Source organism: Punica granatum, chromosome 8 (assembly GCF_007655135.1).
Source record: "Punica granatum isolate Tunisia-2019 chromosome 8, ASM765513v2, whole genome shotgun sequence".
In the NCBI taxonomy this organism is placed as follows: domain Eukaryota; kingdom Viridiplantae; phylum Streptophyta; class Magnoliopsida; order Myrtales; family Lythraceae; genus Punica; species Punica granatum.
Genome location: NC_045134.1, coordinates 23,606,108 through 23,632,827, shown reverse-complemented (window position 1 = coordinate 23,632,827; position 26,720 = coordinate 23,606,108). Strand labels below are relative to the sequence as shown.

General features: G+C 36.3%; 4 protein-coding genes across 7 annotated transcripts; 1 reads left to right on the top strand and 3 right to left on the bottom strand.

Moving 5' to 3' along the window:
• Positions 1–40: 40 nt before the first annotated feature.
• On the bottom strand, positions 41–2,979 carry LOC116189253 (ER lumen protein-retaining receptor-like). Of its 4 annotated transcripts, XM_031518836.1 has the most exons (8): positions 2,562–2,979; positions 2,405–2,483; positions 2,174–2,271; positions 1,551–1,816; positions 1,329–1,444; positions 817–890; positions 457–520; positions 41–364 (listed from the first exon to the last, which is right to left on the bottom strand). In XM_031518836.1, the coding sequence occupies exons 3-8, from the start codon at positions 2,259–2,261 to the stop codon at positions 328–330; spliced, it is 645 nt and encodes a 214-aa protein (XP_031374696.1). In that variant the 5' UTR covers positions 2,262–2,271; positions 2,405–2,483; positions 2,562–2,979; the 3' UTR covers positions 41–327. The 4 variants fall into 4 exon arrangements, with proteins under 4 accessions (XP_031374696.1, XP_031374695.1, XP_031374697.1 ...); XM_031518835.1 differs by lacking the exon at positions 2,405–2,483; XM_031518837.1 differs by lacking the exons at positions 2,405–2,483; positions 2,562–2,979 and adding an exon at positions 1,941–2,036.
• Positions 2,980–4,096: 1,117 nt separating this feature from the next.
• On the top strand, positions 4,097–5,318 carry LOC116189316 (ethylene-responsive transcription factor ERF096-like). Its single transcript, XM_031518933.1, has one exon. It carries the CDS (start codon positions 4,657–4,659, stop codon positions 5,200–5,202), a length of 546 nt encoding a protein of 181 aa, XP_031374793.1. The 5' UTR covers positions 4,097–4,656; the 3' UTR covers positions 5,203–5,318.
• A 2,437-nt stretch (positions 5,319–7,755) lies between these two features.
• On the bottom strand, positions 7,756–10,121 carry LOC116187526 (LON peptidase N-terminal domain and RING finger protein 3-like). Its single transcript, XM_031516269.1, has 3 exons — positions 10,006–10,121; positions 9,872–9,920; positions 7,756–9,273 (listed from the first exon to the last, which is right to left on the bottom strand). The coding sequence occupies exon 3, from the start codon at positions 9,238–9,240 to the stop codon at positions 8,056–8,058; it is 1,185 nt and encodes a 394-aa protein (XP_031372129.1). The 5' UTR covers positions 9,241–9,273; positions 9,872–9,920; positions 10,006–10,121; the 3' UTR covers positions 7,756–8,055.
• A 4,594-nt stretch (positions 10,122–14,715) lies between these two features.
• Positions 14,716–15,605, bottom strand: LOC116189270 (gibberellin-regulated protein 12-like). Its single transcript, XM_031518862.1, has 3 exons — positions 15,495–15,605; positions 15,200–15,230; positions 14,716–15,098 (listed from the first exon to the last, which is right to left on the bottom strand). Exons 1-3 carry the CDS (start codon positions 15,573–15,575, stop codon positions 14,917–14,919), a joined length of 294 nt encoding a protein of 97 aa, XP_031374722.1. The 5' UTR covers positions 15,576–15,605; the 3' UTR covers positions 14,716–14,916.
• Positions 15,606–26,720: the final 11,115 nt, after the last annotated feature.

The following is a 26,720-nucleotide window of genomic DNA, read 5'->3' as shown; positions in this document are numbered from 1 at the left end:
TTCTGACATAAAAGAAGAGGATTATTATATATCAAACAAATTGAACAAAAAAATTCTATTGCCCAGCTCTGAAATATTTTTCCATTGATTTCTCTACCCTTACTAATGGCAGGGTAGGCTAGATAATGGGACACTCTCTCATGACAAAATCAAGGTAGCTCATCTTGAACCTCTATACTAAAAAACAGTTGATACCAACACTGCCCAACCATTTTGTAATTCTCTAGGAAAAGAATCAGCATTCCTCTCATAAATCGCGTAAAGTAACTAACCATTACACAGACATCCTCCCCCAGCTGGAGTTATATGAAAAAGAAAGGCATGGACTCAAGCAGGCAACTCGAGCTTCTTGTTGTTCTTCCAACTGCCAAAGGATTGCAAGTTTGAAAAAGGTCCGAGCAAATGATCTTAAGTATGTAGAATTTATGGGAATATCTAAAAAGTAAGGCCATTTACCTGTGGAAATAATAATAGAAGAAGTCTGCGTATAGCAATGTTTGAATGAGCCCAGAAATCCAAGCTGTAATTGCCATGGAACAAGAACAACTTAGCAAAGAATAAAGAAAAACATGTAATTATATGAAACAAGGAAACTGATAGAGGAAAAGCAAGTAAAGCATTCTTTGGATAAACAGATTCATTACGCTCGCAAAAGTGGGGAACGATGTGCCTTATGGATACTGAATGTTACTATAATGGCTTATGCAGTGCAATATCTCCAGGCAGATAGCTAAAGGTCATTCTGACAAAGCCGAGAGAGAGAGAGAGAGAGAGAGAGAGAGAGAGAGAGAGAGAGAGAGAGAGAGAGAGACATACGTATCCAATGAACATAGTGAGGCTCAGTGAAGTAGCGATAAATCCAGTTCAAGATGTAGAATGCCCGGTAAGCACTGCATCAAAATAAGAATGAGTTCTCAGCACATGAAATAACAGAAAAGCAACCTATGAACAGGATATATATACATACATATATATGATATTAGCGCCAAATCCAGGCATAAAGCAATTCATAGAAGACATTTTTAGCATAAGATAATACTTCTTGATCGAGTATTTTATGCTTTCACTTGACCATAGATACTATATATTCAGCCTAAAACAGAAATGGACCAGGTAACTCCTAAAACCCACAATAACAGAACACTACTAATTAAGAGCTCATATGAGGCTGCATAAACAAACCAAATCATAAGAGAGCTGAGTCTAGAGTGAGTTCATCAATACGGGCATGTGCAGAGATTTGTTAAGTAAAGAATTTTAGACCAGTAACAAAGATGCAAGCAATAGCACGTTCTAAATCTCAGTGACTAGTAATAACAGAATCATACCCCAGCAGAAATACATATTGTCCTGTAAGGTTGTCAATGTTTCTAGTTCTCTGCAACAATACAAGCTGAGGAAGTATTGCCACTGCTTCTAAATATAAGGAGAATGTCCACATGACCTGTGCATAGAACCCAGAGAGTACAGAAGGATAAAGCCATCTTTAGCACAGGGAGATAATATAGTTATAAATGAAAGTACTTATTGAACAAATTAGTTATTCCTACCTCCTTAAAACTGAATTTCTCATTGATAAGGAGAGCCAACAGAAGGCAAGGCAACACGAGGAAATAGTGACGGAATGTATCCTGGTCCCTGTCATAGGACCTACGGACAATCTTGTGGTGCCTCATGTACCACACAATGGAAAAGGAGCTCCCCAAGAATATAATCTTCATGATGGAGTTATAGAAAGAGATATAATCCGTGAAAAGATCCAAGTAGCGCGTAGCGAAAATAATTACATACAGTTCTTGTGTCTTTAAGGAAACACCTGCATCAAATCAGAACATCAAAAAGCGAGATATTTGTAAGATGTAATAATTGTCGGAAGCAAAGGCATGCTTATTCTAAGAATGATATTCAAAGAAGAAATATGATATTCTCCAACAAGCAACCTCAGACTCTTCATTGATATCCAGTATCTTTCCCATTTCTTCTCATAAATAATAGACATAGCATTGAATTATAATACTTGTCCTGTGGTCTTGCTCCTGAGCAATCGAATGTTGGATAATGTTACTACGTGTCAATTGACGTAGACAAAATTCTATGGAAGGAAAAATCTTAAGCTGATATTCCCACTGAGCTACTCAATGGAAGCTGATATTCACAAAGAACTCATCAATACCGAATCCCTTGGCAGCTGATGTTTCAATGGAAGATTTCATGTCCCAAAAGCTCCTTTGAGCACCACCAGTTTCAATCTCTTTACTCATTAATGTGAACCTGAAATCAAACAGGGTAAAATGTTGTCTCCAATCTCATTCCTTCATTTGACTAACGGCTTATCTACTCTACTCTCTAGCACATTCAATTCACTACGAAACGCACTTATCGAACAATCATTTCTTCACCTTACCATCACAGGCAGACCGTGGCAATTTTTCCTGAAGCTAAAAAAGGATGATGCAAATAAGCACAATCCACCAACTTGTGTACTGTAAATGCCCAAATTTCCGAATTAACACACGAAAATGGACAGTGCATCACGTCAATGTCGGGAGGAAGTGACGTACCAGCGCAGGACTTGATGGTGTGGATCTTGAGGAGCAGAACGAGGACGCTGAACACGTGCGTCATGTCCCCCGCGAACCTGAAGATATTCATCTTCGCCTCCTCAAAACTTCAGACCCCAAAATCTCAGACGCAATCCGCAGGGTAGAGAGAATGCAAGCTTCCCAGATCTGTGGCACTTCCTTCAGACGTTTCTGGTCATTAATGCCGAAACTCTGCTCCGACGGATTCGGCTGACGCTCGTGCCGAAGCCCAGATCGGCGGATCGGAGCTACGCAAAGCTCAGAACGGAATCGGAAACTGCAGAAATCCCTCTCTCTTTCTCTCTCTGGCTCGGAGATCCAATGAGCAGAGTAAGCTGTCGGGCGGGTGTTATTTACCAATTTGCCATGTCTGGTCCTCTTCTTAGAATTGCAAGAACGGTGATTCATGTTGTAGTTTTAATATAATTTTAATTATTTCTTTAAAATCTTTACGAATGTATAATTATTATTCAAACATATATAAATTACGACAAAACTCACTTTTTGGTCCCTGAACTTTACAGCACTATACAAATTAGTCCTTCAAAGAATTCCGTTAGATAAATCAAGATTTGCAAATGAAACGTTAGAACACGTTAGTCCCTCCATTACCTTTCACAACTCGTTCATGATAAAAAATGCTGACATGACCCGTTAAGTGGTGACTTGGAACGTTAAGTTCAACATTGGCAATTTTCTCTCCAAAAATGACGTCGTTTTCTTCTTAATTTCTTCCCAAAAAAAATTAAAAAAAAGTAAATGTGCTCATTCTCTCGGGGTAGATCTGCTCCCACTAATAGAGAGAGGGAGGAGGATCAGAGCCCCCATTTCCGGCGACCTCCCTCCCTTAGATCTGGCCCCCTTTCCGGCGACCCTCTCTCCCCCCTCAACCGTCTCTCTCCTATGTTTCCCCGTCCTGCATTGTCGAAGTTCTGCAATGTCTGCTCTGCTGCAAAGAAGAATTAGGGATCCTCATTGGTTTCCATCCTTTGTTCTTAGCAAGACTTGCTCTGGGGTCGAGTTCTTTGGGCTTGATCATCACATGACACAATTTCTCGCTTGATACCCAGCACTATCAAAGGTTCTTCATTTCGCTGCTTGCGGGGAGACACTTCGATCATATATGTCGTCTAGGTCTAATCTGATCATTGGAGCTCCGAAGAAGCTTTGCCTCTCTATCTCTCTCAAACACAAGATCTTCTCCTTCTCCATCTCCATCTTCATCTTCATATTCATCTTCTGGTGCATGCAGTGCTGGCCTCTGCTCAAGGCCGAGGAGCAAAGCATCTCCTCCCATCCTCCATGCAATTAAGATCGCATCGGTAAGTGGGTCTTCCAAGACAATTCTGGTTTTTTTATTCTTGATGATTAGTTCTTTTTTTTTTCCCCTTTCTCCTGCTTGCTTCCATGGCTGTGGTTTGAGACGAGATGAGGGTTTTAGATGGGTTTTAGGGTTTGCTTGAAAACCGAGGATCCTCATTAGTTTCTATCCTTTGTTCTTGGCAGGACTTGCTCCGAGGTCGAGTTCTTTGGGCCTGATCATCACAAGACACAATTTCTCGCTTCAATCTTGGGTCTTAGGTCTATCTTGATACCCAGCACTGTCAAAGGTTCTTCATTTCGCTGCTTGCTCGACCAACACACACACACATATATATACATATATAGACGTATATATTAGTATATTCTTGTCCTCCCCATTCCGATCCAGAGCAACGGAAATGCCTGGGCTTGAGACTGATAAGGTTCCTATAAGGTCGTCGAGGTCGAGCCTTAGTTCTGGGGAGGGATTCGCGAAAAAGAAATTGAACAGAGAATAGAATCTCAAAATAATGAGGAGAGTTCGTGTGATATACAGTGACCCTAATACAACCAAGTCTTTGAGAAATGAAGATGACGCGTATTACGACTCGAGGATAGTACGTATAGGTCGTAAACGCGTTGTTAGGGAAATTGTAGTTCTCGTTCCTAATCAGGTAGGGCGAGGGAGACCAGTAGCAAGAGGCCTAAGCGCATTAGCATAAACGAGAAGTTTTATGACGGGAAGAGAAATCGGCCTTCTTCTTCTAATTCTATGTACAAGGGAGTTCGGAGGAGGCCATGGTGGGAGTACGCAGACGAGATTCGAGACCCAATTTATGGCATCAGGGTGTGGCTCGGGACATATGGCACAGCAGAAGAGGTTGATCTTGCATATCAGAAGAAGAAGCTCAAGTTTGATCGTGCAGTCATATCTAGCAAAAACAAGATTTTGCTTATCCATTCAAACTCCGAGGAGACAACTACCTCATTCTACGTCCCATCACCGTCTTCAGTGCTCGACGCCCAGATCTCTGCTTCCTTCTACAGCAGGCCCAAGCCACTAACTACACGAGATGAGAAAATGGTAGGGAGCCACATCGAGGAAGCTTTTGAAGAACAGGAGCTGTTATTCGACCCAATTACCATATCGTCGCCAAAGATGAGTCAAGATTTGGATCTGGATCTCTCAGGGGAAAATAACTTTCAAGAAACGGATTTTATTGACTCCAAGAAATTGTTTTTTTTCTCCAAAAAAAAGAGCCAAAATAACATAGTTTTGAGTCCAACGTGGGACTTAACGTGCCAAATCAGCATATAACAAGTTACATCAGCGTTTTTTGTCAGGGACTAGATGGAAACTTGGACAGAAGGATGAACATGTCTAAACGTTGTACACACCGTGTTCAATTAGTATAAGATATATCTTTTAGGGACGTCTTTTCAAAAAGTGTATCTTTCAGGGATCAAATTGTGAGTTTTGTCTATAAATTACTAATAATATCAAATAATAAAATTTTAAAAAAAATGGTGAGGGATAGAAGATAGAGAGGAAACGTGGGGAAGAAATGAAAGAGAGAGGACAGGGACGAGGGAGAACGAAAGTCTAGAGAGAAGTAGAGAAGTTGTTGCTTACTAATTATGTGAATTCATAAAATAACCCTCTAACTTTTCTGAATTTAGTTGTCATCAATTAATCATAATTTTTTTATAGGGGCATGTTAGGGAAAAAAGAAAGTTAAGCAAAATACTTTCCTCGTCCCATTTGTAATAATAATATAGATTATAACCTTTGGGATAAATAAATAAGGGGAAATGACATTTTTGCTCAACATTTGACTTTTTGCCATTTCAATCCTAAATCTTTATTTTTTGCCATTCTCGTCCTCAATCTTTCTATTTTTGTCAATTTAGTCCCGCTGTCCATTTTTTTGTTAAAAACACACTCTTCGTCCAAAAATAAAATTTTCAACTATTTTCATTTCTAAAATAAAAAAAATAAAAAATAAAAACTAAAAACTAAAAACTAAGAAAAACACTTGGATAGAGAAAGGGCAATTCCGGCGATAACGATGACTTCCCCTTTGACAATTGCCCCTCCATGGGAGGTCACCAGAGATGTTGGAAACCTCCAACGATGACCTCTGGGGGTGTAGTTGTCAGCATCACCAAATTTGTCCTCCCCTCTCTCTATTGTAGGGGGGCAAATCCCATGGTGGGGGCTCCCTCGCCGGACACTGCCCCCACATGGGACATTGTCGGGAGCCTTCATTGCCAGAATTGCCCTAAGTTTTTTTTTTCTTTTTTAACTTTCATATTTTTTAAAAAAAATTTAATATTCCAAAAAATATATTATTTTGAATAAAAACGTGTCTTTTAATGAGAAAAATAGACGGCAGCACTAAAATGGCAAAAAAGAGAAGGGTTGAGGATGAAAATGCCAAAATATAAAGGTTTATGACTAAAATGGCAATAACGCTAAAAGTTGAGGATTGAAAGTGTCTTTTTTCCAAAAATAAAGGGTTAAAGACATGGGTAGGCATGTGCTTTTCTCATTTTCTCATATATACGTTATTTATATAATCAACAAACAAGCATAGCCTATTCGTCAAATTCCATTAAAAGTCTCTGGTAAATGCTTGTATGGAACGCTTGCCAGCCCACCCTTGTCCACGTGGACATCAGTTGGCGCTATGTGGGCTCCAGCAACGCCAACAACCCATTTCAGTTCAATAAAATGCTAACACGTGTAATCTAGACTCCACTCGCTATCTTACATGTGTAACCCATTTCTCTCCTCCTCTTTAACTCATAGCCGCTCCTCTGACACAGGCTGTTGTCCGACGACCTCGACTCCCTCCAACCTCACAGTAGATGCCTTCTACCCCGGTAGATGAGAGTGGGGTTCGGATTACACGTGTCTGCGTTTTTGGATGGAGAAGTGTTTTTGGTGTTGCTGGAGCCCACATAGCGCCAACTGATGTCCATGTGTACAATGATTGGCCAGCAAACGTTCTATACAAGTATTTAGTAAAGATTTTTGACAGAATTGATGAATATTCTAGAGTTGGGACGATATTCATAACCTATGCATGTTTGTCGAATTATATAGGTAGCGTTTGGTAACGGAATAGAATATGATTCTATGTAACTTCAAGGTTGAAGAGAAAAAGTAACATGGAGCATTTATTATTAAAAAATTAGATATAATAATAATTAAAAAAAGTATGTGAATGAATTTATTATTAAATTGAAAAATGATTATACGTAACTCCAAGGTTGAAGACAAAAGTAACATAAGGTTGAAGACAAAGGATAATTTATTATTAAAAGGTTATAATAATGATTAAAAAAATTTCGTGAGAGAATTTATTATTAAATTGAGAAAGAAAATAAAAATTTAATGATCGTGTTGTTGAATTAAGAAAAAAATGAAGTGAAGTTAAATGGAGTATGATTTATTCCATAAACGTGCTAGATGTGAGAAAATGAGAAAATCACATAATATACATATATGTACATATAAGTTTTAATTTTTTTGGTTTAACTTAATTAATTAATAATTGAGATGGTATTTGTTTTTGTCCACCAGGTATCTGGAATTGCAGCAACCCCACTAATTCAATACGAACGAGGTCATCCTTAAAACTTAAAAGGTAATTTTCTCCATTCATAATTCTCAAATTTGAAACCCTTTCTTTTTTTTGATAAATAGCTCGAGACCTTACTTAAAACTAAATCATGAATTGGAATGGAAGTTCAATGATAGTCAAGTTCGACTAGCTGAATACGGCTGGATAGGCCGAAACAATTGCAACAACATATATGACAGCGTGATTTGTATAACTTGCAAAATTTATATGATAGAACACCATATATGAATCTAATTGCATTTTAGTGAATGGCATACATACTATGGTTTGTAAATCGCAAAATTGAGCATACGATAGAAACTTGTTACCATCGCATATCGTCTCGGCCAGTTCTAGCGAAAAAGAAAAACAAAGAAAAATGAGGGAGAGAAACATCCCGTTACAAATAGTGTTTTCCCGCTTCAAGGACCTCCGAGACACAATTGTGTCGTAAGCTATCTAACCGGAGCACGCACGTCTAACATGCGATGTGGCGGTTCGAGAAATCCGATAGGATTGGCAAGAAAAACATGTCTAGTGAATTAAAAGACGGTGAGGATCTCTTGAATGAAGTCGTTGCAGAGAGGGCAGTTGCCCCGGCTGACGTACATCTCCTTGGTGCATAGCTTGCAGTAGGCGTGGCCGCAGGGGACCAACGGTTGCCCCTTGTGCTTCACCATGCAGACGCAGCAGCTGCACTCGTAGCTGCCGTCCTCTGCCTCATCATCGTCCTCGTCGTACTCATCATAGTCCTCGTCCTCGTCGTCCCCGACCATGTATTTCGACCCCTCCCACCCCATCTGCTTGTCAGTCTCCTCGAGAAGGTCCATCAACGACATCCTCACCGGCTGCTCCTCGTCCTTGTCCGACCCCTCGCTTCCGCTCCCACTCCCGTTGTCCCTATCCTCCTCCTCGGCTGCCGCAGCTGCTGCGGCCGCCGCCTCCGCCGCCTCCTGGGCTGCCGCGGCCTCCCTGGCTGACATCTGCCTCTCCTCTGCCATTGCGAGCCGCGCCAGGCGCTCCTCCGCCTCCATGCTCAGCTCATCCTTAGGAGCGAGTGAGCTCTCGCAATGGTTCAGGAACCGGGCTGACTCTGATCGGGATGATCCAAGCCGGGTCGAGTTGTGGCGGGAGAACTGTGGGCGTAGAGTTGCAGGACCTGGGGGGTCGTCGGAGTCACCCAACTCTCCTGACCCGATCCTGGTTGAGCCCCTGCGAACCATCACCGGCCGGGAGTTCTGACTCGGGAAGTCACGGAATTGCACACGGCGAACACCTTCTTCACCGTCCATGGCGTTTCCGTCCGAGCTATAAGGGTGCAACCGAGCCGATGAGTTGTGCCGTGAGTTCTGGTTGCGGAAGTTCCTGATGGGGCCGTCGGAGGACGGAGTGGGGATAGAGGGGGTCCAGGCGTTGCCGGCACGGCCGCGGCTCTTTAGGCGGTCTTTGAAGTTCCTCCAAGCCTTCCGGTCTTGGTGGTCTACAAGGCTCTTGTAGGAGGACGAGTCGGGCTCCTCGTCACGGATGATGTCGAGAAGGGTCCGGGTAATCTGAGACGGCGACGGGTAGAGTTGCGGCGGGGGCTTGGGCTTGGGAGTCTCTGTGCCGAGGACGGCGTCAAGGGTCAGGCCTGCGAGGTCACGGCGGCCGCTGCCGGCGGCAGGGTGTTCCTTAGATCTGAAGGAGAAGGAGCTGAGGAGGCTTGGTGGCCCGTCGGTTGCTGACATTGGCCGTTCCACAGACGGTCAATGTCAAAATAACTAAAAATATAAAATAAACAAATAAATACACGAATAAAAGTAAAATTGTGAAACAAAAAACAAATAAGTAAGAAAAAATTCCACCTCTTCTAATAACATGTAAAATTATGCTCTATATTTTCAAAAGGTACTGATTAGTCGGGAAAAAAAAACTTTCTGGGCTTATTTTATCGGATTAAGTTACATCTTTTTTTTTTCTGTAACCGAAAAAAATGTTATGTCCTTTTCACAAATTCAGATATATTTATTGTACTCGAGATTTTTACAAAGCGATAGTTTTTCCCATTTAATAAATATTATGAATTGTTATTTGTCCGGTGAATTCTAAAGTTTTATTTAAATATCACAAACACTCACAACGGAAAACTATTGATCCCAAGTTAGACCGTTAAACTCTTTTGCCATTTTCCTTATGCAAAATTTTCAGATGAAAGTCATGATTTTTGTTAAAGAAATCAAAACTCAGAGATTGAAAGAAGAATCACACAAGCAATTGAAAAGACAAAGAACATGGAACCCATGGAAAAAATACCGAGCACCATTTCTATCTTATGTTGGCCATGACGAACATTGCCAATGCTGATATAAATAATGTTACCTTGATTGCGGGAGCTGAGATTATCGAAGGACCCAAATCTGATATTCAGCTGAAGAAGATAAAGTGCGGATTTGTTAGCGATTGATAAGCGAAAGATATCCGAAGGACACCAACACAAAGAATTGCAATCTTACATGGGTCATAAGTTGAGAAAGCAAGGGGATGTTCCACCCTCTCCTTTGAAACTCTCTTCTTCTGGTTTTTTTCTTTTTTCCCCCTTGGCTCTCTCCCTCTATCTCTTTGAATTCTTTGTGCTTTTGTTTGAGAAAGGAAAAAAAGAGGAGAAATTCTTTTTTTAATGGGTAATTTTTTTTTAAAAAAAAAAGCGAAATTTTGAAAGGGAGAAATTTAGAGTAGAGCGAGTCTTATGGGCCTCCTTCAATCTTCAATTCATTAATTTGCGGTAGGATTTATTTTCTATTTCTTTTTAATCCTTCCACGCTTCGAAAATGCAATATGACTACAAAAAAAAAAAAAAAAAAAATATATATATATATATATATATATATATACAGTCGGAATTTTCTGCAGCTGGTGCAATTGCCTCTATGTTATGGACAACAGACAACTACATATTATTGGTAACGACTTCATGTGAATAACAAAAGATTATTATTCGTAACACAGACAAGACTGCACTAATTGCGCCTTTAATTGTAGGGTTTCATATCTCGTTTTGCACTATGAATTTCAACATTGTGCCAGCTATTACACCCAAAATCTTATACCATTGCCAAAATATACCAAGATATTACAGCTTTTAACCCAACTCTACACAGTCTGTAATACGAGATAAAAAGATAACAAGAAGTGCCAATCCAACAACTGAGGCATCTAGCAAAGAATCGACTTTGTGTGCTTATGTGTAACCTTTTATAATTGTTCAAGTATCATGAAATTTATCCCTTTAAATTGGTGGATGCATGGTGCGAAAAGTGTTCGATTGGTTGCAGAAGTATTGGCATTCATACTACTAAAATTCAATAATATCATTCAACGTAGATGTGTTTACTAGTCATGCCAAATTGCGAAGGTTAGGAGGATTGTCAGCAAAACTTAGCAACATTTAATTTAAAATTATATTAATTGATTGATGTGAAAATTGTACTACTCATATGTTTTTATATTAAGCAATGGAAAGGAGGGGAGGAAGTGAGAGGGAAGGGAAATGGAAGAAAACAATTTTTCACTATTTGAATAGAAATAATAATAGAGAAAAGCAAAGGGAAGGAAAAATTATTTTATTAAAAAGAATATATTGCAGTAACACATATTTTAACCCGATAAACAAGATGATTCAGGTTCAAGGACCTTTCCCTATGGGGTAGGAAAATCTCTCATCAACTAGTGCCTTTCCGATGTAATTCTTTAGGAGTAATTAATCAAATTGGTTAGGACTAAAATAATAACATTCACTTTATATGATCTCCCATAGATATCTACATCCATATAGATACATTGACTTGACATTTCGTATATCCGCCTCGATTCCGATCTATTTGAATATAGCCATAACTCATTTAACCATATCATATTATTACGCATACATAATAGCTCCCTCATTTGTGTTGGAAGAAGCTATATGTTACGCCATATTTTATTAAATAGATATATGTGTTATCTATATCTAAGTCTGAAAAATAAAAAAGATGAGATTTGTTGTGAGATTATCGGTGTCCATTTATTAGCTATTTAAAATTTTAATTTATTGTACTACATTCAAGCATCTCTCTTGTAAAAAAAATATTTTAGTTCATTGACTATTCATTATGGATTAAGTAATAACTAAATGAATTATGAAGGTAGTTTTTTTTTGGTATACCTTAGTATACGAAAGCCCATTGGCCTCGATTAATACAATTTGAACCCGGTCGACCCACTAAAGAGTAAAACTCTCATAGCCTTGATTTTCTCTATCCACAAGACTTGAAAATAAAACATTACTTAAGGGAAACAAACGCTAAACCGCTTGAACTAACTCACGTTGGTTGAAGATAATTTTTTTAGATTCTTGATTAAAACTGAGCATTTTCCCTATAAATTCTTCCAACATGGGAGAATCGAAAATTTGATAAAGAAGATGAAGGAGTTTTGGTATAGTAACACTAGACGCTCATCTAGAATCAAGAGGTTCTTGATCAATTCTACTAATGGAACTTATATGATCCTTTATTTCGTTTTATTTTTATTTTTATATTAGACTCATAAGTCTCCCTGATGACCAAAAAAATTTAATAAGGTAAGAAAAATGAAAGGGATTTTGTTTCCGTCTTATTTCCTTTTTCCTTAAAATTGACCAATTCAAACAAGGGAATAGGGACTAGGGATGTGCATAAATACAAGGTATTCTCGAAATCGATTGGAATCTACCCATTAGAATATGGTCCGGGTAGCTTGTATTGAAAATAGGGTATGGTCTAGGTATTAAAATATGGAATCGGTAAAAATCGGTTCCGGTTCTTAAATATAGGGTACCTAGAATCGAAACCGAAACCGATACCCCAGACTCGGATAATAATTTCCTCATTCTATATATATAGTTATATTATGATATTCCTATATTTTAAAAAATATAACTATTAATTTAAAATAAAAATCTAAATCTATGTCGACATTCTATTTTTACATGATTACTGATTATGAATGAGACATTTTATGTTTTATTTGGAGAAATAAAAAAATTTACAGGTTTCAACATGGTACCCAGAACATGTGGCATAATCCAGGTTCCGAATAGATTCCAGTTCCATAATTCAACAAGGTAGGGTCCGAATACCATGAAAACAACAGGGTACCTCGACCCGCACACCCCTAATAGAGACCTCTCTTCTCTTCTCCCTTGCCTTTCCCTCTTCTTTTTTTTTCCATTCTGAATTCCCTTTCTCTTCTTTTATACAAACCAAAACCAAATGGAGTGTAAATCTTTGATTAATCGGACAACTCCTATTTTCCCCGTACAACATTAAAAATAAAAAATATCGCTAACTAAACTATACAATCTAACCTTATATTTGTCAAAAAAAACTTATATATTAACTAACTGTTTGCCCACGCTTTGCACAGTTTGATTAAAAAAATTATCTTACAGGATCAGCATTGAAATTTAATTTATTCTTTTGCACTTTTCATATAAATGCATGGAGAAATCTGAAGATATGCCCTTCAGAATATATATTTAGTTAAATAAAGTTAAAAGTTAAGTATTATATAACATTATCTAGATTTTACTACTCGATATATCTTTATTATAATGTTGGTACATGATATAGATTGGAGGGATACGTGTGTGTATATATATAAATATATATATATATATATATATTTAAGACTTATCTAGAATGCAATTGCATAATTATAAAATAAAAAAAGACAATTAAATCATGATTTATCCAGATTTTACTGCTCGATTTATTTTTATTAAAATTCTTAATAAATTAATATGTTATATAGAAATTGAATAATACTCCTTATTATTGAACGTAAAGAAAATATATCTATAGGAAACCTCAGAGAAGAATTCTAATCACTTATGATTATTTTATGAGCAATTGCTATTTTATTAATAAATGAATATATATAACTTTAATGATCATTATTAGTCTCATAAAAATTAAATTAAGTTAATCTCTCATTGAAATGATTCGTCATTTATCTAAAATTATTCAAATATATAAAAAATTAATATATGAAATGAGTGAGAAAAAGACAATGGCAAATACTTAATATAAAATTTTTATAGGCTCTATGATTATTAATTTTTCTTTCAAAACTTATGAATTTTATATTTTTTGGATTTTATGATTATATTTTTATAAATTGAATTGATAATTGAGATCATGTATATAATATATTTTACATGAACAATTTGTTCATGAGCTCTTAAATTAATTTTATCTTGTATGGTTATGAGATTTATCGTATTCAAATTTTTATAGAATAAAAAAAATTATATATTAATCTAAATTATCAATCAATTTAATAATTTTTTAATATCTATTATTTCATAATTTTTTTTCTTTATAGATCCCGAGCGATGCATGGGTTCAATAGCCTAATGTTTGAATATATATATATATATATATATATATGAATGTTCCAGGATGTAACTGATTATAGCAATTAATTTGATTATAAACCAATTTATTGCAAATTAATTTAAAAACCGTTACTATTATTATCCTTAAATGAATATAAATTAAATGCTTTAAAGATTAGACATCGTGCTATATACTAAATTGTTATAAATTTTTAACAGGCCAAATTTTACGTATTATATCCACCGAAAAAAAGTTTACGCATTATAGATTTTAATTTTGTTTATAGTAGATTCATTTTCTTTTATAAAAACCACTACAATATAAAGTCAAAAGATTCAAGTAAAAATTCATCTTTTAATTTTCTTAGATTTAATAGATTACATGTATATTATTCTTTATTTTTTATAAAATTATTTTTCTATGTAAAGTATATTATGATTGTATCCGTCGAATTGATCATATTAATTATAGAGTGACCGTTAATAACATCCAAAAATTACATAGTATAGACTTTAATTTGGTTAATACCATATTCTTTTCAAAAAAATTCATGATAAAAATAAAGAAAATTAATGCAAGTAAGTTTCTTTTCTAACTATGTTATTTTTAAGCTAAATTTTACATACCTTAAATTTCAATTTTGCTTGTAGCATATTCGTTTTGAAAGATTTACTATAAAATTAATGGAGATTCTACAGCGGTTGGCTAGTAAAAATTATATGAACAATGCTGCGACGATTAGGCACTGTTGCTTAATTAGGAATAAAAATTATATTCATTCTTATCCAAGTAAATCAATAACAGTCGGTCCGGACCAAATGTGCCGAGAATTGCAGCACCAACATAGTATTGGCACCTCTCTTTCACATAGAATGGATATGTAATATAAATTTTTATAAAAAGGTACAAGTACTCTGGAGATCAACACGCCGAAAGGAGATTTATTTCTCGAGATAAAATGTAAAGATACTAATGGGAGCAATCTGGACTAGTAATATGATTTATCGATCAGGGGCACTTGGGCTTCCCTTCCTGGGTCTTCCAGTTGTTGTAGCACGGGCACTCCTCCTTGTGGCCATACGTTCCCGACGGGACGCAGAGGCACTTCTGGCAGCACTTGTTGCAGAAGAACAAGCATGGCTTCCTGTGCGATGTCGCAGAGCATCTAAAAGCACACGCCCCCGGACATTCTAAAACCAGAAAAAAAAAGGTCAAGAAAATAATGGAATTCTTCTAAATCTATCATAAATTGTAACTAATGAGAGGGAAAATTCGGGAGGTATATACGTACGTGCGGCTGTAAGAGATCCTTCTCCACCGGCCTAAAGCGAATGAAATTCAACAGTGGTTAACCAAAGCAAGTTAGATATTCGTATATATATACACACACATATATAGTGAGAACAAAGGAAAGAGAATAAATCAATTTTAATTAATCCGTTCAAGTATGATCTGGTGAACGAACTGATAGGATGGCGTTTATTTGTTCCATGAATGCATGTGAATCGAATATATGGTGTGGTGTGCGGGGCGTGAAAAATATGATATAAATCGATGAGTTGGTCGGACGGTAACTGTAATCTTACGTTTGAAAGTTGAATGAAGCACATTGAAGCAATGAAGAGGAAGAAGAAGAAGAAAGAGGACTGAAATGAAAGGCTAGCCATTGTTTTTCCTCCCCTCTCTTTGACTCTCTACTTCTCCTCTTTTTTTTTTTTTTTCTTTTCCTTTTGGTGTGTTTGTGTATAAATCCGAATGGCTTTCTTTCTTATCTATAATGGTGAGGTGTGTATTAAATTCGTATTTATTTATCAATCCCATGTATGGCATCTTGGGCTAAAATATGTCTTATTTCCTTTTAGGATTTTCTTGTCATCCTTTCCCTGTACCAATCATTTGCTAAGCATCTTAAATAAATTTTTGGAATACTCGCCAAAGTAGTTTCAAATTTTCTGTGTGTACGGAAATGGCGAGGTGTATTAAATTGCTATTTATTTATCAATCCCATGTATGGCATCTTGGGCTAAGATATGTCTTATTGCCTTTTAGGATTTCCCGGTTATCCTTTCCATGTACCAATCATTTGTTAAGCATCTTAAGTAATTTTTTTGTAATACTTGCCGAAGTAGTTTCAAATTTTCCGTGTACAGCTCAGTCCGAGAAAAAAACAGATGGATAGAGGCTTTGTTTGGCAAATAAATAATTTTTAAAATTTCACTCCACTTTAACTTTACTTATTTTCAATTCAATAACATAATTATTTCTTTTTCCCTTTTTTTCAATTTTTTTTATCTTAATTACCATTCAATTCAATTTTTAATACTAAATTTTATAAATTATTCATTACTTTTTCCACAATTCAACAACATAATCATTACTTTATCTCAACTATTTATTATTTTTTCTCACTTTTTCCAATAATTTAACAACACATCATTACAACCCCAAATAAATATAACTATTTATAGTTGGAACTCAAACAAAGCTAATTCTAACAATTAAAAAGTTCTATCATCTCTTCATGATGTTCGATTCGAATTCTGCCGAGCAGTCATGGATAATAATTCATTATGATGCAACAAAGATGTTGTGATCGTTTGATCTCAAACTGTAGTGTTATTGTTATATACTAGTGAAATGCCCAGCGTTGTCACGGGTCAAAACTTTGAAAAAAATGAATATATATTTAATTAGTAAAATTTTTACAAAATATACAATAAAATTTGAAAAAGAATATTACATGCATCATTTTAGTATATCTAGTAATTCTTTCTAGTATGAAAATTTTTCTAATTTTTCTAAACAAAAGTCGAGGTAAAAGTATTTTTTGAAAATAATCTGACTATAACAATCAAATCATTTTGGCATAATTCATCAACCGAAATATGTGGTAACTAGTTCAGGTCTGATTTGAAAACACTAAAAATACGTGACATTTCGACTTAACAATCGAATCATTTGACGTAACGCGTCAATTGAATTACATGGATCTTATTGCAGTCGGATTTGAAAATGCTACAAAACATAACGAGTCGACTGTACGATCAAATCTTTTGGCATGGCGCGTGCTCATATGAAATGGTACGTGATGTGAATATGATTTGAAAAATGCCAAAAAAGGGCAAAAGTTTTTTTAAAAAAATAAAATTACAAAAAAACAAAAAAAATGGATTACAATGGGATCATTTGACATATCACGTCAATCAGATTAAAATATATTGTAACTATATTTAATATATTTGCATCAAATATGGAAAATAATTGAATATATATATATTCACTCTAGCCTACCCAACAATGTATATTTGATTCTATCAAAATATCATGCACTTCTTTTTATGTCTAGATAATATGTAGGATTTGAAAAATAAATGTCAAGTTTATATAGGGTCACAAATGTAAATGTCTAAATAAAATTTAGATTTAAAGTATCATTTATAGGAAAAATAAGTAAAATACTTGCATTAAATGCATTCAATAGTAGGACAATTAGAAACTATTTATTAATTACGTTTTGCCATTGTCATCAAAGAACTATCATATATTTATTTATAATAATGGATTTATAGAAGTTAATTTTTATTTACAACCAAAATATCATACACTTTTTTCTATGTTTAGATAATATTTAGGATTACAAATTAATGTAATTATATTTAATATATTTACTCAAAATTGTGAAAATAATTGAATATATATATTCACTCCAACCTACATATAATCACTCCAAATTAAAGGTAAATATTTTCTGATATAGGATTAGAAATGTCAATACCTAAATAAAATTTACCTCAATATCTAATTTAGATTAAACTTAGTTTATAAAAATTAAAATTAGAAAAGAAATTTTACTCCAATTAAATTACTTTGTTTTTATGGGTGATGCTACCTCGGTTTGTAGTGAAAACAACCACCATGGTTGTTTTTTCCTGATCGCCTCTTGCGTAAGATCTTAGTCGTACATATGTCTTAGATTTTGAAATTTTAAGATTGACCCCTCATCGTTTGAATATCGATATTTTTACCACGTATCTTTTCGTCAACGCTCGGTGTCACCCGTGAATGAGCCAGATCACTTTGATATTAAACCGAATCGAAATGTACCATTCAACTAAATGAAAATTAATTTAATTACTTAAAAAAGGAAATAATAAAGTAACACTAAACAGACACTATCTTAGGGGGTCAAGAAATGAATAATCGACCATCTCAGCTATTACAGCATCACTTATGGGGTCATCTCCATGTCCAGCGTATGTTCTTGCATCCTTTGGCAAAAGGGCAAAAACGTTTACTGGAAAGAACGAATTTTCATAACATGGAACAAAATAAGTTTAACTCGGATTCGATGTCCTGATTGGTGCTCTCTGCCTTCGTTCATCACTCAAGAAACAGTGTAATTGAGCAATTTTGCAAGCAATTGGAAAAGAAAAAGTGTAATTGGAAAAGTCGAGTTTTCATTTCTTGAGTGATGGAGTTTTTAGTCGTTTTTCACTGCAAAACCGCTAAAAAATCCACCTTTTTTTTTCCCCCTAAATTTACAGGCAATTAACGAGAAACGGTGTAATTGAGCAAGAGGGAGAAGAACGACACCCCGCCAGAGGTTGTAGACGCGGAGGTCTGATCCGACGGCGACGGTGACTGATTGCTGAGAAGGGTGGAGTCGGTGGACGGCAATCAGGGCAGGTGCCACCTCGATTGCTCAGTAAGAAACTTACCGAACTGTGAGGCCGGGAGGGAAGGGAGAGGTAGGGGTGGAGTCGAGCTCAGAGCATGAGGCAGAGTGAGGGAAGGCCGGGCAGTCTACGGGCGGTGCCCAGTGTAGACGAGATCGAATTTTTCATAGGCGATTTTAGGGAATTCTTCGAGATTGTATGTTTGCTTCAATTGGTTCTTGTTCAATTGGAGAAGAAGAACAAAATATAACATTTGTTTAGTGTTTCCTTATTATTTCTATTTTTATTTGAAGTAACTAAATTGTTTTTTATGTGGTTGAACTGGTGCATTGCGGTTCGGTTTAATGTTGAAGCGGATTTGGCTAGTTCGCGGGTGAGACCGAGTATCAACGTAAAGATGCATGGCCGAAAATATCGATAGTCAAACTATGAATGGTGAATTTCAAACTTAAAAAATCTAAGATGGGTGTATGACCATAATCTTACTTAAAAGGATGTAACAACAAGAAAAAAAAAATGTGATGATTATTTTTGCTAGCCAACCACCGTAGAATCTCCATTAAATATATACATTCCATGCTATCGGTGGCAACTGAGAAATAGTTTAACATGACCAACTATACAAAATAGTTGTAATTTTTTGTGGGATTGATTCTATTCTAGTTATATACATTCATGTCTACAAAACATTTTCTGAAAACCTAGGGTTCTGTTCATTAGTGTGGTGGAATAGGATTAATGAAACATTTGAACCCTTAGAATAGCATATTGTAAATACGTCAAACTTTTGAATTATATTCCATTATATTTACAAGATCTAGATAAAAAACCACCATGTTTCTTTTAATCTAATTGCTATCATTCTATCCAACTGATCAATCTTTTTTTTTTCTTTTATTCATTTACCAATCATGTTGTAAGGGATTTGAATTCTCTGAAGAAAATCCAATCAAAAGAGGCCCAATTTTTTTAAGGCTGTGAAATAAAAAATCTGCATTTCATGATGAAACCATTATTAAGCCATTTTTTTTCTTGATATAATCATCACATTTCACTCTATCAAAAAAAAAAATTTGTTGACTATCAAACTCATCCCTTTCTATTGACAGATTATTCGGTGATTCTATCTCGTCACGTGACGCGAAAAAATACCAATTAAATTGTAATAACTAAATAATAAGTACTAATCACTCAATTAATTGTGATAAATTTTCTTAATTAAAGTAATTTTATTAGTTTTTTTCTCACCATATCATTATGAAATAAGATCATTTACAATTTCCTCCATTCTTATTTGTTCCTACCATATGTGATGTAAGGGATTTGGATTATTTTCAGAAAAAATCCAATCGAAATATGGCTTCTCTTTTTAGGACAATTAATTATTGGGCTGACAGCCTCAAATACAATCATTTCAAATCCCTAATTTTCTTAGCCGTTAAAGGGGGTGCCATTGGCGTTCGACTCTTTGGTAATCAGATGGGCTAGCTGTCATACTACATCTAAGAAATCGTTATTTAATTACCCTACTGTAATACGAGTCCCATTCGTGCGTTGCTCGATTTGCTCTTCGTCATATCATATAATTAATTGAGAACTAAGTAATTCCATCAATCATTTATTAAAAATAAAAGCAATTAGTTTTAAAAAATTTAGAATTCATATAGTCAAAGATGAAATTGGTTAATAAATTATTGTAGGATTAAAAAGAATAAGAATATCATGACATATTTAAATACAACAATCTGACAATGAATTGAAAACAGAGATAGATAGGGTAGCGAAGCAAAGCTTTATTTATATTTGTTTTATATTTATATAACAAAACTTTAAATGATTGTTTGAATTGCGGGTTATGGAGAGGTGGGTTATGGAGGATTATGGATACGATGATCGAAGAATTTCTCAACTGAAGTGGTCGATGAGATTATATAGTAAATTCAAAATTAATTGGAAGTGTGAGTAAAAATTACTGAAAAATATTCAATGAATATTTGCATATGGACCTCTGTGATTAGCCTCATTTCGGAAGACTTGGGCGTGTTTTAGGCCAAACCAGCCTTGTTTTCGGCTGTCTAGACCTAGATTGCCTGCAATCTGGGCTCCTCCGGTCTAGAATGGCCAAGATCCACCTGCATCGATCAGCCTTACCTCGACAAGGTATCGTCATTCACTGCCCATCTGATGAGGTGCGTCAAAATCCGAGGTTCCTCTTTGTCTTATTTTCTCTTGAACCTGTGGCGACCCCATTAGTGCCGAGGTACACTCAAAGCCCCTGTGAAAATTCCTCGAAAATTTGAGCAGATTCCGAAGGCCAAAGAAGGATTTATGGATCAATCGGAGGACCCTTTCCAATCTTCATTGCGGATCCTTATGGCCGACAACAGGTTTAGGTCGATACTCTAGAGGGCTTAACTACATCTTTGAGTATATTTGTTTGGTGTTTTTATCATCATGAATTGTCATTATGATCAATTTAGAGGTTCCATTTGTTATCCTTATCTTATAATTTTCTTGAGCATTTTTTCCTCGTACCTTTCGGAATGAATAATGAATGAAATTCTCACTACTACCAAGAGGGAAAAAAAAAAAAGAAAGAAGAAGAAGATATGGGCCTCTATAAATTATACAATCTTAGTTGCTTTCCCTCACAGAAAGCATCTTTTCCAAAATAAGAAAATGAAAGTCATCAAATGCAGTGATAAAGTACTTAGAAAGGCGGGTTACCCAATTAGTGGCATTAAACTTTTAACCTAAAATTTTCATAAATGTAATTGATAAAGATATGTCAACACAATAATAGATCAATATAAGTAAGAGAATCTTGGGAGCTTCTAAACACAAATCAGAAAAAGAAAGAGAGAAATAGGCCAAAAAAATTGGATTTCAATCCAAGGTTGCTGCGGCTTTTAAGAACATCGACGACCTTGAAAGGGAGAGTGGTGGCATCAATCACTCCCTTAAACAAGTGGAGGGGGACTTACAGCCAGTCATCTGCTCCTCCTTTGAGGTCTCCAGTTACCACGGAAGGAATCGAGGAATCCCAGCCTAAACTGGGATCCCTCAAATCTGAAGGAGGGAGGCCTCACCAGTTGTCAACCCTCCCCCTCCGACGTTGTTGGTGAGCCTAGAGGCAGCCGATAACCTTAGAGGGAAGAGGATGGCCGCCGGCGAGACTCCAGTCGGCCCCCTCCTCCTCTCCCTTCCATTTGTCAATCAAGTTCCACTTTTTTTTTCTAGCTTTTGAATTTTTGTCAATAATATTATTTTTATAACAAGCTAAAACCAGAGTTATTGGATAACCCTAAGGGGATTCGAACCTGAGACATAGTTGATATTTATGCTCCTTCTTACCACTAAATCAATCCCCTTGAGGTTGATGGTAAAGTGATTTCTTAACAGAAAGGTAAACGATAGGATTGAAGAGAACAAAATGTGTAACGTTAAGGTTAAAAGTTCAAATCAGACATTCCATGGCAGGATTTGGACCCATATGGTTATCCCCTATGCGAGTTGATAACTTGGTGAAAGTCGAGTTAAATAACCACATTTTGGGCTATATTTGTATGCTAGGACTTTGAGTTAGTCTTGTCTTAGGCTAATTTTTAGTAGTTTTAGTGTTAGTTTGGATTTAATAGGATTGAGTGCTTTTTTATCGTCTCTCATTAGTTCTTTAGAATTTTATGCCAATATTTGCTATTGATGTCAAATTTTGTATTTGAGGTATGAGTATGGAGCTATGAGGAATTTGAGAATTAAGTTCGAGTTTCGAAATGAAAGGAGAGTGCATGGAGTCATCTCAGATAAGATTGTTGTGACAAAGTTCTAAAATTGTCGTAGTAATTTTGTTCAACGAAATCAAATGAAATTGTCTTGGTAATATTGATGTTTTGCCGCGAAAACTGGGGCTACTCCGCGAATTTTCGACTTTCTCGATTTGTTGGGGAAATCTTGGGTTAGATGACATCATATCGGATATAATTGTATTAGGGTACCTTGAGGGCTAAATTTAGGGAACAATATATTTTTAAGATATATTTTGCATTATTTTAGGAAACTATTTTAAAAATCTTTTGGGAATTTCTTAGCAAGATTTTTTAGGGATATTTAAGAAGCCTTTTCACTGAACTTGAAAGGTGAGTCGACACCAAGGAAGAGCTAGGGATACGTGGAGAGCGTTGGGAGACAAAGGAGAAAATAGAGATGACTCGAGCCCGAGACGGTCATGTTTTCTTTCAATTCTTCTTTATTCTTGCGTTCTATTATATTTTCTTCGAATTCTTGGTGGTTGAACTCCATTACTATAAGCTAAATCTATTTTACCTAGGGTTTTAATAGAACCTAGGATTTACTCTTAATTCATTATCTTGCTTCTTTGCTTATTGATTGATTGATCGTGTTTATTCTTTTCCGTTCTTAATGCTCTATGATTGATTGGCCACCAATTAGATTGTTCTAGCAATTTAGATGAACTTGGGAGATGGATTCTAAGTTTAGGTTAAGGACAGAATAGCCTAAGATTAATTCAAGTTGGAAAACAAGATTAATTTGCGAGAGGATTAGGAATAATCTATCACCTTAGATAGCTACTTAAGATTCGATCTTAATGGGTCCTCACTAGTTGATTGCCTAATAATAGAGTAGTCGATTTGATACATGGGGATACGTTCTTGTAGCTCTCGAAAGACGTGTAAGAAGATTAAGGCCCTGTTAGGATTCATGAACAAAAAAATTTAACTTTAACTCAACACACTACACAATAAAAACACACGTTTTCCAAGTCAAATTTATAATCACATCTCATTTGTCCTTTTCTACAATCAAAATAAAAGTTATTTTAACTCTAAATTCAAACGCACCCTAAAAACCCTTTGTTAACAAGAGAATGGATCATTCAATAGTAAGTGAAGTAGGTGATCTAATTAGGAATAGTCTTATGGAAAGTTGTATGCTCTAGGTATCTTATCACTATTGATTTATCGTTTTTATTAATTTTATACTTAATTTAGTTTTAGCTAAAATCTCTTAAAAATCGATTATCTGAATAAAAGCCGACCGTTATAATCTTAGTACTTAGTAAAAGTCTAAATCAATTCTCGTGGGAACGAAACTCTACTCACTCTTTATTACTTGTTCGATAGGTGTATTTGCGTGAATCGATTATATTTATTGCAATAGGGATTGCTATGCAAGTCGCCTCTCGATCCCTTTTTATCCATAAGAAAGGTGGAGGAAAAAGAGAAAAAAAAAATGAACGTAAACGAAAAGTAACAGAGGCTGGGGACCAAGATGGCTTTCTCCCTCATATTTTTCCATTTTTGGCGCCAACAAATTCTAGGCAATGAACGGAATAGGTAACTTAATTTACCACTTTTTACGGAAAATTCAATAATTTAATAAAATAAAAATAACCGAGAGAGAAAGGAGAAAAAAAGGAATCTCCGCGGCTTCTGGAGACTTCCATAGCTCCACTGGTTGGTTGGCTTTGGCTCTCTCTCCCCTCTTCTCCTTCGCCTTCATTAACGGCCGTCGAACGCTTGCCGTATCCCACCATCACACGAAACTCCATTCTTCCTTCTCTCGCCTCTCTCTCTCTCTCTCTCTACAATCAGGTGAGTTCCCCTCTCTTTCTCTCTCTGCTGCTTTCGAGTTTCATCATCCATTGACGGGGTCTCTCCAGGGTCCTGATTGTGTGTGGGATTTGATACCATTCAGTTTCGGGGGCGCTTCAGTCCAGGTCTCCATTGACCTGTCCGACCACTCCTCGGCGATCGGTCCAGAATGACTCATATCCTTGGATATGTTTCCTTCTTCTCGTTACACAACCAAAGGATTGCTTTCTTGCCTAATCTTTTGCTTTCTGTTTTGTTGCAAAAAAAATCAACGATCTTTCAATTCGATGAAGCTTCTCTGTTGGAGTTTTTCTTCGTAATTTTTGCGTAAAGCAACCGGAGAGATGGACGGGGATGTGGGGATTGTTGTTGAATTTGATGAGTTTTTGTTGTTGTTTTGCCTTAACTGAAGCGAACGCGGGAACCAAAGAGAGCGGGACCGGGAAAGGGCTCAGGCTCGGACCGGCCACAAGGCCAAGAACCCGAAAGGTGACGGCTTGACTCCCGAGCAACGCAGGGAAAGGTAAATCGAATCCATAGCTTCGAGTTGATTCTTTGCTTTCTAGGAAGAACAAAGTTCAATTATTTCTTGTTTTAGGATTGGGTTATGCCACTTATGATCCTCTGTCATATGCTATAGACTCTAATTAGTGAGTAGTGCATCACTGATATCTTGTTTCGGTAATTCCCGACGTGATTGCCCTTTCTGGATTCTGTTTCGTGATTTGATTCCGCATGAGGTGAATTGAGGTGATTTAATTTTAGACCGATCTGGTTAATAGCATAGTGTGAATCGATAATTTTCCAGCTTGTCTACGAGTTGGAAAGGTCCCAGACAAGTAGGCTAAGAATAGATCGCTCTACAACTGGTAGATCACTTGTATCAGGAGAGACTGGCTAGTTTAGGTAATCCACATACTGATAAATACATCGGTAGAGCTCTTTTATGAAACCCCACAAGCTGTAAAGCCATTGTCAAGCTTTAAGCCTGTGGTAGCATTTTATCCATCTGTGTAGATAGATTCTTGATGTCGACTGCAATATGAGCTGGAGCCACACTAGACTGTGATTAGATTACAGCTCCAATATTACTGAATATTCAGTTAGACGCAGCAACGAACATGGGGCTATAAGCCCGGTTCATTACAGTGTTGAATTCTAGTAGCGATGGATCTGATGGTTGGGTACTAAAGATTATCCTTTGATGGCTTTCTTGATTTACCCCAAGTCACCTGGATAATAATCTTCGATCTGGAGCGCTGACTCAGAGATTAGATGGCACGCTTGATCCGAGTCAAAGTTTTGGAATTATGTTTATTACTTGGCTGAGGTAAACTTGATGGATCTGCACTTCTTCAATTCCTGAAATTGGATCTTGGTGATTCGTCTCAATGGACAGGGACGCGAAGGCTCTGCAAGAGAAGGCGGCCAGAAAAGCAGCACAGGCTGCAGCGGGAGGGAACAATGCCGGTGGTGGAGGTAAAAAGAAATGACATCAGGGGTCAGCATTGCATCCGCTAGAACGGTTGGGAATACTCATCAGGTGTTGGTTTCTGGTTACGTGGTCATCATCTTCATGTCGTCGAGAGTTTGGAGTCTTTGGACTGATGTATATTTCAATTGATCGATCTGAGGGCATTAATGTTGGCTTTCGTGGACCGTTTTGTGATCATCTGATTTGGAGTAAAGTTAGTTCCTTCTTTGTGTGGTGTTTCTCTGATCTGTCAATGCCGTTCCTTTCCTTTCTACATCTTGTTTTGAAGCATTATGCTGTGACCCGTAACTGAGATCGACACTTAAAAAACTTACTTTCGGAGACATTGTCTGGTCCAGCAACCTTAATCAATTTAACTGTTGTTTCGGTACAAGGATCAATGACAATCATCTAACCGTTGCTTTGGTACTAGGAAGAATGACAGCAGTGCCGACCAGTTGAGTTGATGACCTTCCTAATGCAATTCTTATGGCCTTAGTATCGCAGAATTACGATGATGCTGACCGGTAGAGTTGATGAGCTTCCTAATGTAATTAGCATGGCTTGTTTGGATGAAGAGATTCGGAGAATGAAACTGGTATGTGCAAATTATTTAGTCGGAGGGCCTTTGATTACTCGAAGGCTTTCAAATCCATCAGTTACGAATTGAATCGTTATACCGCAATGGCGAACCATAATAACTCGGCAACTCCTGGTCGAAATGAACGTGCCTGTAAGATTGCTAGAGAAGTACTAGTTAAAAAATGTGATTAAAGTTGAGTTAAGTTCAATTCTATTATAATGATATATATGTATTTAATTAGATTGTAATGATTATGTTGTTAAATTATGAAAAAAAAGTGTGAAAAAATAATGAATAATTGAGAAAATTTAGTATTAAAAATTGAATTGAATGGTTAAAAAATTGAAGAAAAATGAAAAAGTAATGATTGTGTCGTTGAATTAAAAATAAGTGAAGTTAAGTGGAATATAGCGTGGTAGGGTTAAGAAATAACTCTAAATCCGAACATGAGTCGGTGGGACAGTACG